We start from the raw sequence: 14,156 nt of genomic DNA, 5'->3' as shown, positions 1-14,156 counted from the left end.
TCTCTCTCTCTCAAGATTTTATTTTTAAGTAATCTTTACACCCAACATGGGGCCTGAACGCACAACCCCAAGATTAAGAGTCATATGCTCCACCAACTGAGCCAGCCGAGTGCACCAATCTGGCAGTTTCTTAAAAATTAAACATACTTCTACCTCACGACCTAGCAATTCCACTACTGGATATTCACCCAAAATAAATGATAACATGTCCTTACGAAGACTTAATACACGATTGTTCTTAGCAAGCTTTATTAAAAGCCAAAGTATATAATATATAATAACCAAAATAGCCCAGGTATCCATTAACAATAGATGGCTAACAGAGTACGGTTCCACATATCGGAATACTGCTCAGTCAAAAGAAAGCAACAAGCTGTTGATGCACACAAAAACATGGATGAATCTCAAAAACTATGATAAGCTAAATAAGCCAGATGCAAACAAGTACACCGTATACAGAATTCTATCAGTAAGACGTTCTAGAAGAGGCTAGTCTTTAGTACAAAAAAAATCAGAAGAGTGACACAATATAAGAGAATGGGGTGTGGAATTAGCTGAGAAGACATGTAAGGAAGACTTCTGGGTTGGTAATAATGTTCTGTATATTGATAAGGATTTATATTACACAGTGTATAATTTGTCAAAACTCATCAGTAGTACACTTAAGATTTCTGCATTATATGTAAATTTTTAAAAAGCCTAAACAAAAAAGTAAAATAAAAAGCCTAAACAAATACTGAACTCTACTTTAAAAAATACATGCTGAAGCGTTTAAAGGAGAAGCACAGGGCGCCTGGGTGGCTCAATTGGTTAAGCAACTGCCTTCAGCTCAGGTCATGATCCAGGAATCAAGGGATGGAGTCTGACATCAGGCTCCCTGCTCAGCAGGGTTTCTGCTTTTCCCTCTGACCTCTCTCCTCTCATTCATGCTCTCTCTTTCTATCTCTCTCAAATAAAATAAAATAAATCTTTAAAAAAAATTAGTGAGAAGCATAGCCATAGCTACAACTTACTTTAAATGAATCAAAAACAAAAGATATAGTAATAGATGGAGAAAGGGAGGGATAGATGTAATAAAGCAAATATAGCAAACTGTTAATTAGATGGTAAGTATACAGATGTTCAGCTCAATTCTTTCAACCTTACTATGTACTTTCATATTTTCCATAAGAAAATGTTGGGGAAAGGGGCACCTGGGTGGCTCAGTGGGCTAAGCATCCGATTCGTGATTTCAACCCAGGTCATGATGTCAAGAGTGGGGGGGGGCTATGCTCAGTGGGCAGTCTGCTTGAAATTCTCTCTCTCTCTCCCTCTGCCCACTGGCTCACTTGCTCACTCGCTCGCTGGGTCTCCCACTCTCTCTCTCTCAAATAAATAAATCTCAAAAAAAAATAATAATAATGTGGAGGAAAATTTGAACTCTACCCATTACCTTGTTAAGTTGAACATAGAGTATCTTAAAACACAACAATTTCACTCCTAAATATATACCTTAGCCTATAGATACTTCACATGGGCTCCAGTAATGTTCACAGCAATTCTGTCCAAAACAGCAAAGAAAAACTATCTAAATATCCATTAAATAGATTGGAACAATATACTGCAGTTTATGATAGCAGTGAAAATGAAACCACAATGTGGGTGTATCTTAGAAATTTAACTGAAAAAAAGCAAGTCACAAAAGAATGTAATATGCAATACAAATTTTAACCTTTTTTAAAGTTAAAAAAGTAAGTTGAACTAAACAATACTGTTTAGAGATACATACAAATGTGGTACTCTATCTATAAAATAAAGCAAGGGAATAATAAAAAAAATTTCGGGGGGGGGGGCCCTGGGAGGCTCAGTTCAATGTCTGAATCTTGATTTCAGCTTAGATCATGATCTCAGGATCATGAGATCAAGGCCCACATTGGGCTCTGTGCTCAGCAAGGAGTCTGCTTGAGATTCTCTCCCTCTCCCTTGCTCATGCACTCATTCTCTCTCAAATAAACAAATCTTTTTTAAAAATTTCAGGGTAACATGAGAGAATGCATGAAGACTGATCAAGCAGCAGCAACACACGGTAACTTTAACAGGCTAGTGTTCTGTTCATTAAATTGGGCAGTGATTTTATGAATTTTTTTATGTTTCATAATGCATATTTGCATGCTATATTCTCTTAGTATTTAGAGGGGAAAAGAGCACGGATCATGACTCAAAACAACAATTTAGGTTTCAAGATTATTCACTATTTCTTTATAACAACAGTGTCTGAGATGTATATAAGTCTACACTGGCCTTACGTTGGGGCAAGATGTTTCTGAATTCAGAATTTTCTGGATTTTGGGGCGCCTGAGTGGCTCAATTGGTTGAGTGAATGCCTTCAGGTCAGGTCATGATCCCGGAGTCCCAGGATGGAGTCCCACATCAGGCTCCCTGCTCAGCAGGGGGTCTGCTTCTCCCTCTGACCTTCCCCCTCTCATGCTCTCTCTCTCATTCTAATAAATAAAATCTTAAAAAAAAAAAAAAAAGAATTTCCTGGATTTTAGAATGCTAATAAAGTACATATACAACATTCAGTACGTTCCTAAAAGTCCTCCTGCAAATCTGCTGTCACCATGAAATCAAACACATTAATATTTCTCCAAGGAAAGCTATTTCAATTATACCAAGAGGGACACAGTGATTATAATTATTCTAACATCAGATCAGGTCAGATGTTACGATCAGGTAAGCTTTACCAAAACTTGGTTTTCAGGATTCTTTATACAGCAAAATTGTGGGTGAGGTACTGTGGACCTGTACTTTCAAAGAGGTTCAAAGCAAATTCCATACATCACTTCTTTAAACCTCTCTAGCTAATTCATTGTCTTTAATGATCATCAAAACACAAGGTGTTTTTTGGGGGGGGGGTTTTGTGGTTTTGTTTTTTGTTTTTTTATTTATTTATCAGAGAGAGAGAGGGAGAGAGAGTGAGCATAGGCAGACAGAATGGCAGGCAGAGGCAGAGGGAGAAGCAGGCTCCCTGCTGAGCAAGGAGCCCGATGTGGGACTCGATCCCAGGACGCCGGGATCATGACCTAAGCCAAAGGCAGCTGCTTAACCAACTGAGCCACCCAGGCGTCCCAAGGTGTTTTTTTTTTTTTTTTAAAGATTTTTATTTATTTATTTGACAGATGGAGATCACAAGTGGGTAGAGAGGAGGGGGGAGAGAGAGATGGGGAAGCAGGCTCCCTGGCAGGCAGAGAGCCCGATGTGGGGCTCGATCCTAGGACCCTGGGATCACAACCTGAGCCAAAGGCAGAGGCTTTAACCCACTGAGCCACCCAGGTGCCCCAAAACACCAGTTTTAAAGTAAAGTAATCCCATTTATACTATAAACATGCAACTTTTATTTCGCAAAAGAAAAACATGTATAGTGCAACCACTCTGGAAAACAGCATGGAGGTTCCTCAAAATGTTGAAAATAGAACTGCCCTATGACCCAGCAATTGCACTACTGGGTATTTACCCTAAAGATACAAACGTGGTCGGGCGCCTGGGTGGCTCAGTGGGTTAAGCCGCTGCCTTCGGCTCAGGTCATGATCTCAGGGTCCTGGGATCGAGTCCCGCATCGGGCTCTCTGCTCAGCAGGGAGCCTGCTTCCTTCTCTCTCTCTCTCTGCCTGCCTCTCAGTGTACTTGTAATTTCTCTCTGTCAAATAAATAAATAAAATCTTTAAAAAAAAAAAAAAAAAAAAAGATACAAACGTGGTGATCCAAAGGGACACGTGCACCCGAATGTTTATAGCAGCAATGTCCACAATAGCCAAACTATGGAAAGAACCTAGATGTCCATCAACAGATAAGTGGATAAAGAAGATGCGGTATATATACACAATGGAATACTATGCAGCCATCAAAAGAAATGAAATCTTGCCATTTGCGACAACATGGATGGAACTAGAGCGTATCATGCTTAGCGAAATAAGTCAAGCGGAGAAAGACAACTATCATATGATCTCCCTGATATGAGGAAGTGGTGATGCAACATGGGGGCTTAAGTGGGTAGGAGAAGAATCAATGAAACAAGATGGGATTGGGAGGGATAAGTGACTCTTAATCTCACAAAACAAACTGAGGGTTGCTGGGGGGAGGGGGGTTAGGAGAAGGGGGGTGGGTTATGGACATCGGGGAGGGTATGTGCTTTGGTGAGTGCTGTGAAGTGTGTAAACCTGGCGATTCACAGACCTGTACCCCTGGGGATAAAAATATATGTTTATAAAAAATAAAAAATTTTAAAAAAAATGTATAAAACAACTTCTCAATTTTTATTCTATCTTTATAATATTCATCCTTATTAAACAGTACAAAAAATATACATAAAATTTTACTTTAATTAGGCAAATAACTAGTACCAAGCTGAAATCTAAGGACTGTGATAAGAAGCATTTTCATACAGTTTACTGGCATAATGAAATCAATCAAATAAAGCATTCTGTATTCTAAGTCACTGAAATTCGTAAATAAAATTTTAATCACCCTTCCCCATCAACACTAGTCTTTTTCTTTAAGTTTTTATTTATTTATTCGACAGAGACAGACACAGTGAGGGAGGGAACACAAGCAGGGGGAGTAGGAGAGAGAGAAGCAGGGGCTTCAATCCCAGGACCCTAGGATCATGATCCAAGCCGAAGGCAGATGCTTAACGACTGAGCCATCCAGGAGCCCAACACCTGCCTTAAGTAACAGTTTACTCAAGCCTGAATCCCAGGTTATTATAACCATTTACTCTTTCAGGAAAACACATCAAAACCCAAAGGCACAGATCTTTAGAAAGATCTTCAGGGGCACCTGGCTGATTCAGTCAGTAAAGCATGCAACTCTTAATCTCAAGGTTGTAGGTTCAAGCCCCATGTTGGGTGTAGAGATTACTTAAAAAAGACAGAAAGAAAGACATCTCTCTGGCATAATATTAAAGCACAATTCTTTTTACCATATTATTTGGAAAAGCAGTATGAGAAGTTGAGTCTTGAGAACAAAACATGGGTGTTTACCAAAAAGTTTCAAACACTGCAAAAGCATACCATTGAAGTCCCTCCCTTCAGAAAACGTATTACAGAAACAAACCTCTCCCAAAACTCTATTTTGGGGGAGCCTGGGTGGCGGAGTCAGTTAAGCGTCCCACCCTTGGTTTTGGCTCAGGTTGAAATCTCAGGGTCATGAGATCGAGCCGGGTCAGACTCTGTGCTCCATGGAATCTATCTGGGATTCTCTCCTCTCCCTCTGCCCCTTTCTCGGACTCCCCCGCGCCCCCCCCCCCGCCACCCCCCTCACCACCCCACCGGCCCTGCCCATTCTCGCCCATTCTTGCTCTCTCTCCAATAATAAAACTTTAAAAAACAAAACAAAGCCAAACCTATCTTTAAATAATACCAAGCAGCCCATAATCTGTAACCACAAAAGGGATATACTCTCTTCAGATTAATTTAAGGACCTATGTAAAGCAAGGAGCACCTGCAGAGAAAAAAAGACAATTTAGGGCTTTAACACTGACACAGTCTTAGAATCCAGCTTTACCCATGCTTGACGACTGCTAGCACTTTTCTGATGGCAAATACAAATTATGCTACACACTCAAAATTATATAGCAAGAAATGGTTGCCAATAAAACCATTTTCCTTTTCAAAGGAAACTTCGAGCAATTAACTATGCTAACTACACACAGAAATGAGCTAAACGAAATAGCACTACTATGTACCAAGTACTGAGCTAAGCACTTTGCATGTAATCTCACCTAACATTTTTTTCCTACAAAGAGAGTTTTACCTTCTAAGAATAATTCTACATTAATTTCTGGTATATTTCATCTTCATACGTTTGTCATCTTGGTATAGAATTTTAAATGGTACTTTCTGAGCTGCTAAATGAAGTAACTAATACTCATGGCTGTGTTTTTATTTGACTATATTACTTAAGTTTTCTCGGTTAAGAAAAAATACTTATTTTCTAGAGTAAAACCAGAAGAAATGCTATATACCGTAAAACGATGATCAACTGTGATGCACAGGCTAAATCACAAGGTATCAAATCTTTAAAGTGATCTCAGCCATTATTTCATTAATATTTCAGGAAATATGTTTTTATAACAGTCTTGTAAAGATTAATTCATGGAAGTGTGTAAACCTGACGATTCACAGACCTGTAGCCCTGGGGATAAAAATACATTATATGTTTATTTTTAAAAATATTAATTAATTAATTTTTTAAAAAGATTAATTCATGGAGTTTGTTTGGAAAGACAAAAATTTCTGGAAATGGATAGTGGAGATGGTTGCACAATGACACGAATGTAATTAATGCCACTGAACTGAACACTTTAAAATGGTTAAAATGGTAAATTTTAGGTAAATGGTAGCACAAAAAAGCCAAACTCATTCTACTATTTTGTCCAATACACATAATTTAAAGCTAACTTACTATAACACAGCTTTAAAATTTTTTTCAGCTCATCAATTTGCAACAGAAGCACTGCAACCTTGTTCCAAAGAAAAGAGCAAGGGACACTTTTTGGCCTGGTAAGATTTACTTCAACTCAGAACCACAATATTTAATCAACTAAAAACAGAAATAGCAGAGTCTGTCCAGTCAGCAACATCTAATGTCAATTCTCATACCAACAGTCCATCACCTTAACAAAAGTGTAAAGTGTCCTGGCTGTTTTGAGCACTCAATAAATGGATGGACCAAACTGTTTACTAATCGTGTAATGTCTCACTTTTAAAAACAGCCTTCACTTTAATAATTGAGAAAACACTTTAACAAAACAGAATGGATGAACATATTACAGGAATAATTAGCTTACGATATTCCGATATCCTGCACAGAATAACCCGAATAATTGTAATTAATATCAGTAAACACCCACGAGATGAAAGCGCAGTAAAAAAGTGCCACAGAAAAATTCTATCTGGGATTGAATCTGAACCTGATGAATACTTGCGGTACTATTTTTAACTGAACTTTCTGGCCTTGGGTCAAAGTTTTGCTAGCAAAATACCAAAGTGAAAATGTTGGGAGTGAAGCCCGGAGTCTCTGCTTTGGCCTAGGAGAAGTTATGCCCTCCACACAACCAGCCCTACACCCAGATGAAGACTGCTAAAGAGGGAGCAGGGTGTCACCATGCCATGACAACACACAAACAACTCACGAATGCGAAAATCGGTGAAAGACATGGTCAAAGACCTCCGACAGAACACAGTACATCACTGCGTTCTGCTCATTGTACAGAGAGACACACTCTTCGGTCAGTTCCTGCACTTTGGCCAAACACCACTGAGTCACTCTGCAAATGATTCCAGAAACCTCAAAGGATAACCAGTGACTTCTGAAGAAAAGTCAGTTAATCACTGGCAAGGGAGGAGACCCAGTCTTTCTCAGCATTCGGTCACTAGCTTTCTCCAGCCGCGAGGAGGACTGCACAGGAGTTCTGGTAGAGAATACCTAAAGGGTCCAAGAATCACCCACACAAGTTCTAGCCCTCCCGAGTTAATTTAATATCCAGAGCATCTTTTCCACTTCCTCCTCCTCCCCGGGGTAACCACCCGCACCCCCTTTTCCCATAAATGCATCCCATAAATGCACGCGAAACGGTGAAACACAATCGTGCATCCTAACAAAAATAAGAAATGAGAAGGCATTCCCTGGTGCATTTCTAATTCGTGAAACACACTCCTTTCTTAAGCAAGAGCCAACTCGCGGCCTTCACGAAGTTATTAATTTGTATTCCACAGCCTGTCTTAAGAAAGAGACGCAATGAAAAGAAGAGATTTGTTCTACTCGACGATTCAGACCGATTCTTGGGCTCCGGCTCTTTGTCATCGACCCCAGGTGGGGACTCCCAACAGGGAGAGCATCAGGTTTCCCTGCTCCGACCCACGTCCCCACGCAGCATGCCATTCTTCCGAACTGCCCAGTCCGGTGAATCTAAGACAGCAAATCCTGCTCCCTACCTCCCCAAGGCGAGGGGAGAGGCGGGGAGGAGGAGAGGGAAATGTTTCCTCCCAGGGCTCCGAGACGGAGGCAGCCGGGATGACACCCGCTCCAGGAGGGAGAAGGGGAAGGACCAAACGCGGGTCTCCACTGCTCGAACTTGGTCGCAGAAGTCTCCGGCCTCCCACCCGGGCCCGGCTGCCGGAAGCGGGACGGGGTGGGGCGAGACCTCCCTCCCACGGGTGGGTGGGCACAGAGGGGGATCTGAGGCAGGCGCTACGGGAGCGGGGAGGGCGCCCGGGCCCCGGCCACCTACCAGCAAGCTCTCCACGTTGATGGGCGAGCGAGGGTCTCGGATCAGCGCCTCCAGCTTCCTTTGGCGGCTCGCGCCCGCCCCGTCCCCCGGCACGGCCTCGGGGGCGCCGGGCATTTTCCCCGTCGCCGGGGGCCGGCTCATGCCGCCGCCGCCCGGCCCCGCACTCCCGCTCCCCGCGCTCCGGCCCGGGCGCCTCGGGGCCTAGCGCCGCCCCCGAACTGCCGGCTCCGGGCGGGGCTCCGCCACGGCCCACCGCCCGCCTCGAGCTCCGGCTTCGGCTCGCAGCGCCGGTCGGGGCCTGCGGTGGTCCCGGGGGGCCGCCCGGCCCGGCCGGGCGCCGCGAAGAGCAGACGGCGTCCCCGCCCCTCAGTCAGATTCGCGCCGCCCGGTCCGCTCGTCCGCCGCGAGCTCCCTCAGGACTTCGAGGGCGGGAGCGGGGAAGCGGCGCGGCCACCGCCGGGGTGGGCCGCCCCGCCCTCTGGCGCTCCGAGAGGCTGAAGCCCGGGCTCCGACAGCTACGGCCACCGCCAGCCCGCCCCCATGCTCGCCGGGGCAGCCGCGGTCCCACAAGCCCGCTCCCCTCACACACTCCCGCACGGCTCCCGTCTCCGGCCGCGCGCAGCCGCTACCCACAAGCCCCTCGGGCCGCGGCCGCCGGCGCGCGCCCCCGCTCGCCCCGCCCCGCCCCGCCGCGCGCGCCGCCGCCCCCGCCCCCGCCCGCCGGCCTCCGCCTCCTGTCGCCCCTTCTCCATTTTTTTTCCTTTTCCTCCCGCCGGTCCCGCTTCGCGTTTCTCCTTTTGGATCCTCCTTCCTTCCCCGCTTCCTCCTCCCCCTCTTTGAGTTCTCCGAGGGCAAACGGCCGGGCGCGCGGTGACCGCCTCGCTTGATCCGCCTCGCTCCGGCGCGGGGGGGAGGGGAGAGCGCGCCCGGGGCTGGGGTCTTTCGCGGCCCGGCTCCCGCCTGACCCTGCCCGGGAGGACGACTCCGCGGACTCGGGGGGCCGGCCCCCCACCCCCACTGCCCAGTCCCGCCGCCGCCGCCGCCGCGCCCGGGGGGTCGGGAGGTGGGGGGGGGTCGGCCCGCCCCCGCTGACTCAGCGCGCAGCTATGCGGGCCTTGCATCACCCGCGCCAAAATAATAGCGACCGCCAGTCGCTGCCCTCGCCTGCTGGGCTCTGCGCCGGCGAGGGGCCTGCCTGGGCCGGGAAGGTTTTAGTGGAGAAGCTGGGGGAGTGTGCCGTGGGAATCGGAAACTGGACCCCTGGTCCCGGTGAGGAGGGCCGGGAAGAGTTGCTTCAGCCCCAGGGCAGGAGTCCTGGAAGCCGAAAACCTTCGTGCTGGTCCGCAGCTGTCTTCTCCCCGCCGGGGCATAAACACTAGTCAGGAAGAGGCTAAGAGGGCGATGGAAAAAGGCTTCCCTCCGCAGGCCTTCTCCGGGTCCTTGCCTTTTGGGGGACGGAAGAAGAGCGGTTAGAGGGGCTGCTGCTCCGCATTCCTACGCTCTCGCGGCCCGTGCCATTGGTCAGATCCACCCAGGGCGCAATCTGAAAAATATGTGCCAAGAGCTATAAAGTTGTTCACTGAGCCCCTTTGACCCAGTAAATCCATTTAAGGAAGTCCATGTCTAAGGAAATAATCCAGGGTGGAAAGGGGGGCGGAGGACTTGCATAAAGATGTTTATAGCGGGGCTGTTCAGAATGTTCATAATGACCAAAACCTGGGAAGGGGCCCAGCTGTCCAAAGGTTGAGGGATAATCCAAGCAAACTCTGTCACCTTAACAGAATCCCGGCAGATATATATGTTGGATTTATGTCAAATGCCTGAAATTTTGGCAAGTACCTGAAAAGATGTATTGGAAGTAGGGTTACATGAACAACAGATAGAAAATAGTTTGTATCCACTAAAAACTATGTAAAATGAGCAGCTACAAGAACAAGAGAATACGGCTGTTTTCAAGTGAAGAATTTTTTTTTTTCTATAAAGGTGCTTAAGAGAACATTAAAATTTCAAGAATTGAGAAACTACTTAGCTGGACCACTGTAAAAAAGCTCTGATCTACTCTCCATTAAGTAATAACAATCTCAAGAACTCTTCCCACTAGCATGTCCGAGATAAGCTCACAGAGATCTGCAGCTGAGTTCCAAAGCTGTAACCTTGTAAGAGTAGCAAGTTAATCAGTAAATGTTCAGCAGCAGCATCTTTTGCTTTGTGCTAAAGCCACCCACCCTCGGACTTAGGCAGGAAGAGGCCCTGAACGATCCAATATAGCCTTTTCCTCTCAGATAATAACACTGACTGCTGGTCCTAAGGTAAGCCCTTTAAATCTGTATGTTGAGTGACTCATTCATACTTCTACAATCACACCAGGAAAACAAAGTGAGCCAGAGACTTCTGCTGTTGCACTGGGGCAAAATAAGAGATAGTACATGATTATAGATCCTTTTCCCTGAAGATACTAAAATATGCAAAGCAAAAGGATGACCAGGCGATTCTCAGGTTCCAAATGAATTTTTCAGTAACTGGCTGTATATTTTTATGGAGCGTGGTGGGCTGACAGGGAGCCATGGTCCTAAATACTGGACATAAACACCTTATTTGAAAAGAACAGGTAGTCATCAGCAAGATACAGAGAAAAGGCATCTTCTGCATATACTAGGAAAGGCCATACTGTAGAAGATTGTTAACCAAAATGGGCACTATTGTCTACATAGGAAAAAAACTGATCTCTTGATATGAGTTAAACCGTTTTTGTTTTATTATTTATTTTTTTGTTCTACCCAACAATTTTTTTTTTATCAAAGTAACGCACAAATGCATTCTTGTAAAAGTTAAAAGAAACCACAGGTATATAAAACATGCCACAAAAAATTAATCTCTCTCTGGGGTGCCTGGTGGCTCAGTGGGTTAAGCCTCTGCCTTTGGCTCAGGTCATGATCTCAGGGTCCTGGGATCTGCTCAGCAGGGAACCTGCTTTCCCCACCTCTCTCTCTAACTGCTTCTCTGCCTGCTTGTGATCTCTGTCTGTCCAATAAATAAATAAAATAAAAATTAAAAAAATTAATCTCTCAAGTCTCCCTACACACCACCACGCGAGTTCTCTTGCCAGTCAAGGCCTCTACCTTTCTCATATGCATGTATTTTTATATACACACAAATGTATCTTTCTTCCCATACATCTGACCTTATAGTCTTTTGGAAGTTGACTTTTTTCCCCTTAATAATAAGTCTTTGGTCTCGATGTCTGTAAACCTAATTCTTTTGAACTGCTATACTGTATTTCATGGTACGGATGTACCAGACCTTTATTTTCTATCTCTTAGCATTAGAGTTAATAGCAGACTCTGAAGACAAACTGGGCTAAAATCCCACTGTTTCTACACCCTAGCTGTAGTTTCGGCTTCCTTATATCATCTGTTACAAAGTGCTTAGAAGAGTGCTGGCCCTAATAAATGCTAGATGTTAGTAGTATTTTTTCAGTGTCTCAAACATTGTTACAGTTGATATCCTTGTATTCTTGCCCTCATGTAGACATACTTTGATAGCATAGGTTCCTAGACCTGAAATTGTTGTATTGATGGGTAGGCATTCCTTAAGTAGTGAGAGATACTGTCACACTCCTTTAAAAAGACTACACCAGTTTACATTCTCACTATCAGAAGAAACTCTGAATATCCCTTTACATTTGCCAGAATTCACTACTATAAGCTTTTTTAATTTGTACCAATCTGATGGGCAAACAAAATGACAGCTTCTTTTCATTTGTAGTCCTGTCGTTACTACTGAAGATGAATATTTTGTGCTTCTATTTCTTCTGAATTTACCTGTTTATACCTTTTGTCCATTGGATTTGCCTTCCTTACTGATTTTTTTTTTTTTTTTTTTTTTGACACAGAGAGAGAGAGAGATCACAAGGAGGCAGAGAGGCAGGCAGAGAGTGAGAGGGAAGCAGGCTCCCTGCTGAGCAGAGAGCCCAATTTAGGGCTCGATCCCAGGACCCTGAGATCATGACTTGAGCTGAAGGCAGAGGCTTACCCCACTGAGCCACCCAGGTGCCCCTTCCTTACTGATTTAGAGGAGATCTTTGTACATTATGGAAATTCCTTATTATAATATAATGTTAAAACGTGTTACAGTTGGCAAATATTTTCTTCCAATCTGTTGCCTGTCATTCAGTTTTGGTTTTGGTTTTGGTGTTTTTTGTCACATGAATTTTTTACCTTTTATGAAATGAAATCTATCAACATTTTTCTTAACAGTTTCTACATTTGGTGTCTGAATTGGGAGAGATTTTAAACCCAGTTTTTAGGGCATACAAAAGACTAAAACTGCAAGGACTTCTCTGAAATGAGTTTCCTGATAACATCAAACTCATCTCATCCCCAGGGAGCCACAGAAAGAGGCTCTCCCTGTATGTGCCCTTCTCAGAGGGGTTCCTGCTGCTCTGTGGCTCCATCCAGGTTTGGCTGCTTCCTTCTAAACACTGTCTCCGGAGTATCCTGAGCACTGATGCAATAGGTAGGAACTTGGACAAAAATTGTGTTCGATATGAAAGAAGAGTAACAGGGAAATAAACAGAATGTAGGGGATTTAAACAGGCTGGCCTGTCAGAGTATAAGGCTTTGATTCTATCATAACTTAGGTAGATGTGAGGGACTTAGGAACTCCACCCCATTTTATCTGAATTTTGTCTATGTTTCTTTTCTGTCTCTTCATCCCCAGCCCATTTCTAAGTGGTTCGTGTCAGTTTAACATCCACTACCCAGCAGTACCTTCCTAGCTCTCCCGATACTTCATAGTTCAAACTCAGAGAACCCCTCTCTGGTCTACCTGAGACCCATCTGCTTTGTTCCAGTTTTTAATCTGAGGGATCTGCCTCTTCCCCAAGAATTAATCTACCCTTCAGAAGCAACCTTGCCCTCTCCACCCTAAATAGGGCTATAAAAGAACCATTTTTTTGTGTTCCCATGGGGTACTTGGAATTACTTGTTTGAAGAAAATAATTATTGCAAGTAAGGGCTTACAGTGTGCTAGACAATGTGCATTATAGAAATTATCTTACTTCTCAAAACAGCCTTTTGCTAATGGTAATATTACTCTGCCCATTTTCCAGATGATGTAATAGGGACTCAGATATATGATAATGGAATGAATAAATTAATAAATGGAGGGATGGATGAAAACCATAAGCTCTGAATGGTCTGGGCATCACCAAAACACACAACAACATTTCCCTTCTTGCTTTGCATTGCAGAATAACTCAAGCTGTCATTGTAGTGAGGTGCTTCTGCCCCACATAAGCCAAGATTTAATCACAGAATAAAGGAATGAACTCTCAACACAAAGGTGTCATTATTATAGTAAACTCCACTCCTATAAAGGATACAGGCTTTAATGGTTTATGAAATAAGGTTTCATCCGAAGTTTCATTCATGGTTCTGGTAATAACTCACAGCATGAATGAGAAAATTGCTGTATCCTCTATGAGTCAGTTTCCTCATACACAAAACAGAAATAATGAAGCTTGGTGGTCATTAAGTGTCCTTAAGATCTCCAGATGAAAGATACTGGATGCGTCCAAGACAAATTATTCACCAGTACACTGTGGAAAATAGAGGAGAATGAAGCTGGTCACGGCTCAAAAGCATACTGGGAGGTAAATGGTAAGTCACTCCAAAATATCTACGTGTATATGTTTGAGAAGGGTCGTCCCAAGAAATGGAAAGCTCACCTGCTCCCTGGAAAGCTCAGCTTCAATCCTGGTCCTGCCAGTTTGGCAAGAGACCTTGATGTCTTATGTGACAATCTTCTTTTCCCCATGAGTGAGCTAGAAATGGCCTCAGCTATGCTTTATGGATTTCCCTGCTCAAAAATCGCATGGGATTTTTCTG

The 14,156-nt window shown here is 44.2% G+C and overlaps 1 protein-coding gene across 7 annotated transcripts in view; it reads right to left on the bottom strand.

Annotated features, from left to right (window-relative positions):
- ROCK2 (Rho associated coiled-coil containing protein kinase 2) overlaps positions 1–8,927 on the bottom strand; it is a 144,639-nt gene extending 135,712 nt beyond the window's left edge. For 5 of the 7 annotated variants that reach the window (XM_032353294.1, XM_032353296.1, XM_032353297.1 and 2 more), the window contains exon 1: positions 8,269–8,409. In XM_032353294.1, the coding sequence (XP_032209185.1) occupies positions 8,269–8,409 (141 nt within the window). Of the gene's footprint in view, positions 1–8,268 lie in introns of all 7 variants that reach the window. The other 2 variants (XM_032353292.1, XM_032353293.1) reach the window with 1 other exon arrangement.
- Between the last annotated feature and the right edge of the window lie 5,229 nt (positions 8,928–14,156).

The sequence above is a fragment of the Mustela erminea genome, chromosome 7 (genome assembly GCF_009829155.1).
Source record: "Mustela erminea isolate mMusErm1 chromosome 7, mMusErm1.Pri, whole genome shotgun sequence".
Lineage (NCBI taxonomy): Eukaryota > Metazoa > Chordata > Mammalia > Carnivora > Mustelidae > Mustela > Mustela erminea.
Note: the sequence above shows the minus strand (reverse complement) of the source record. Positions and strands in the feature narration are given on the sequence as shown.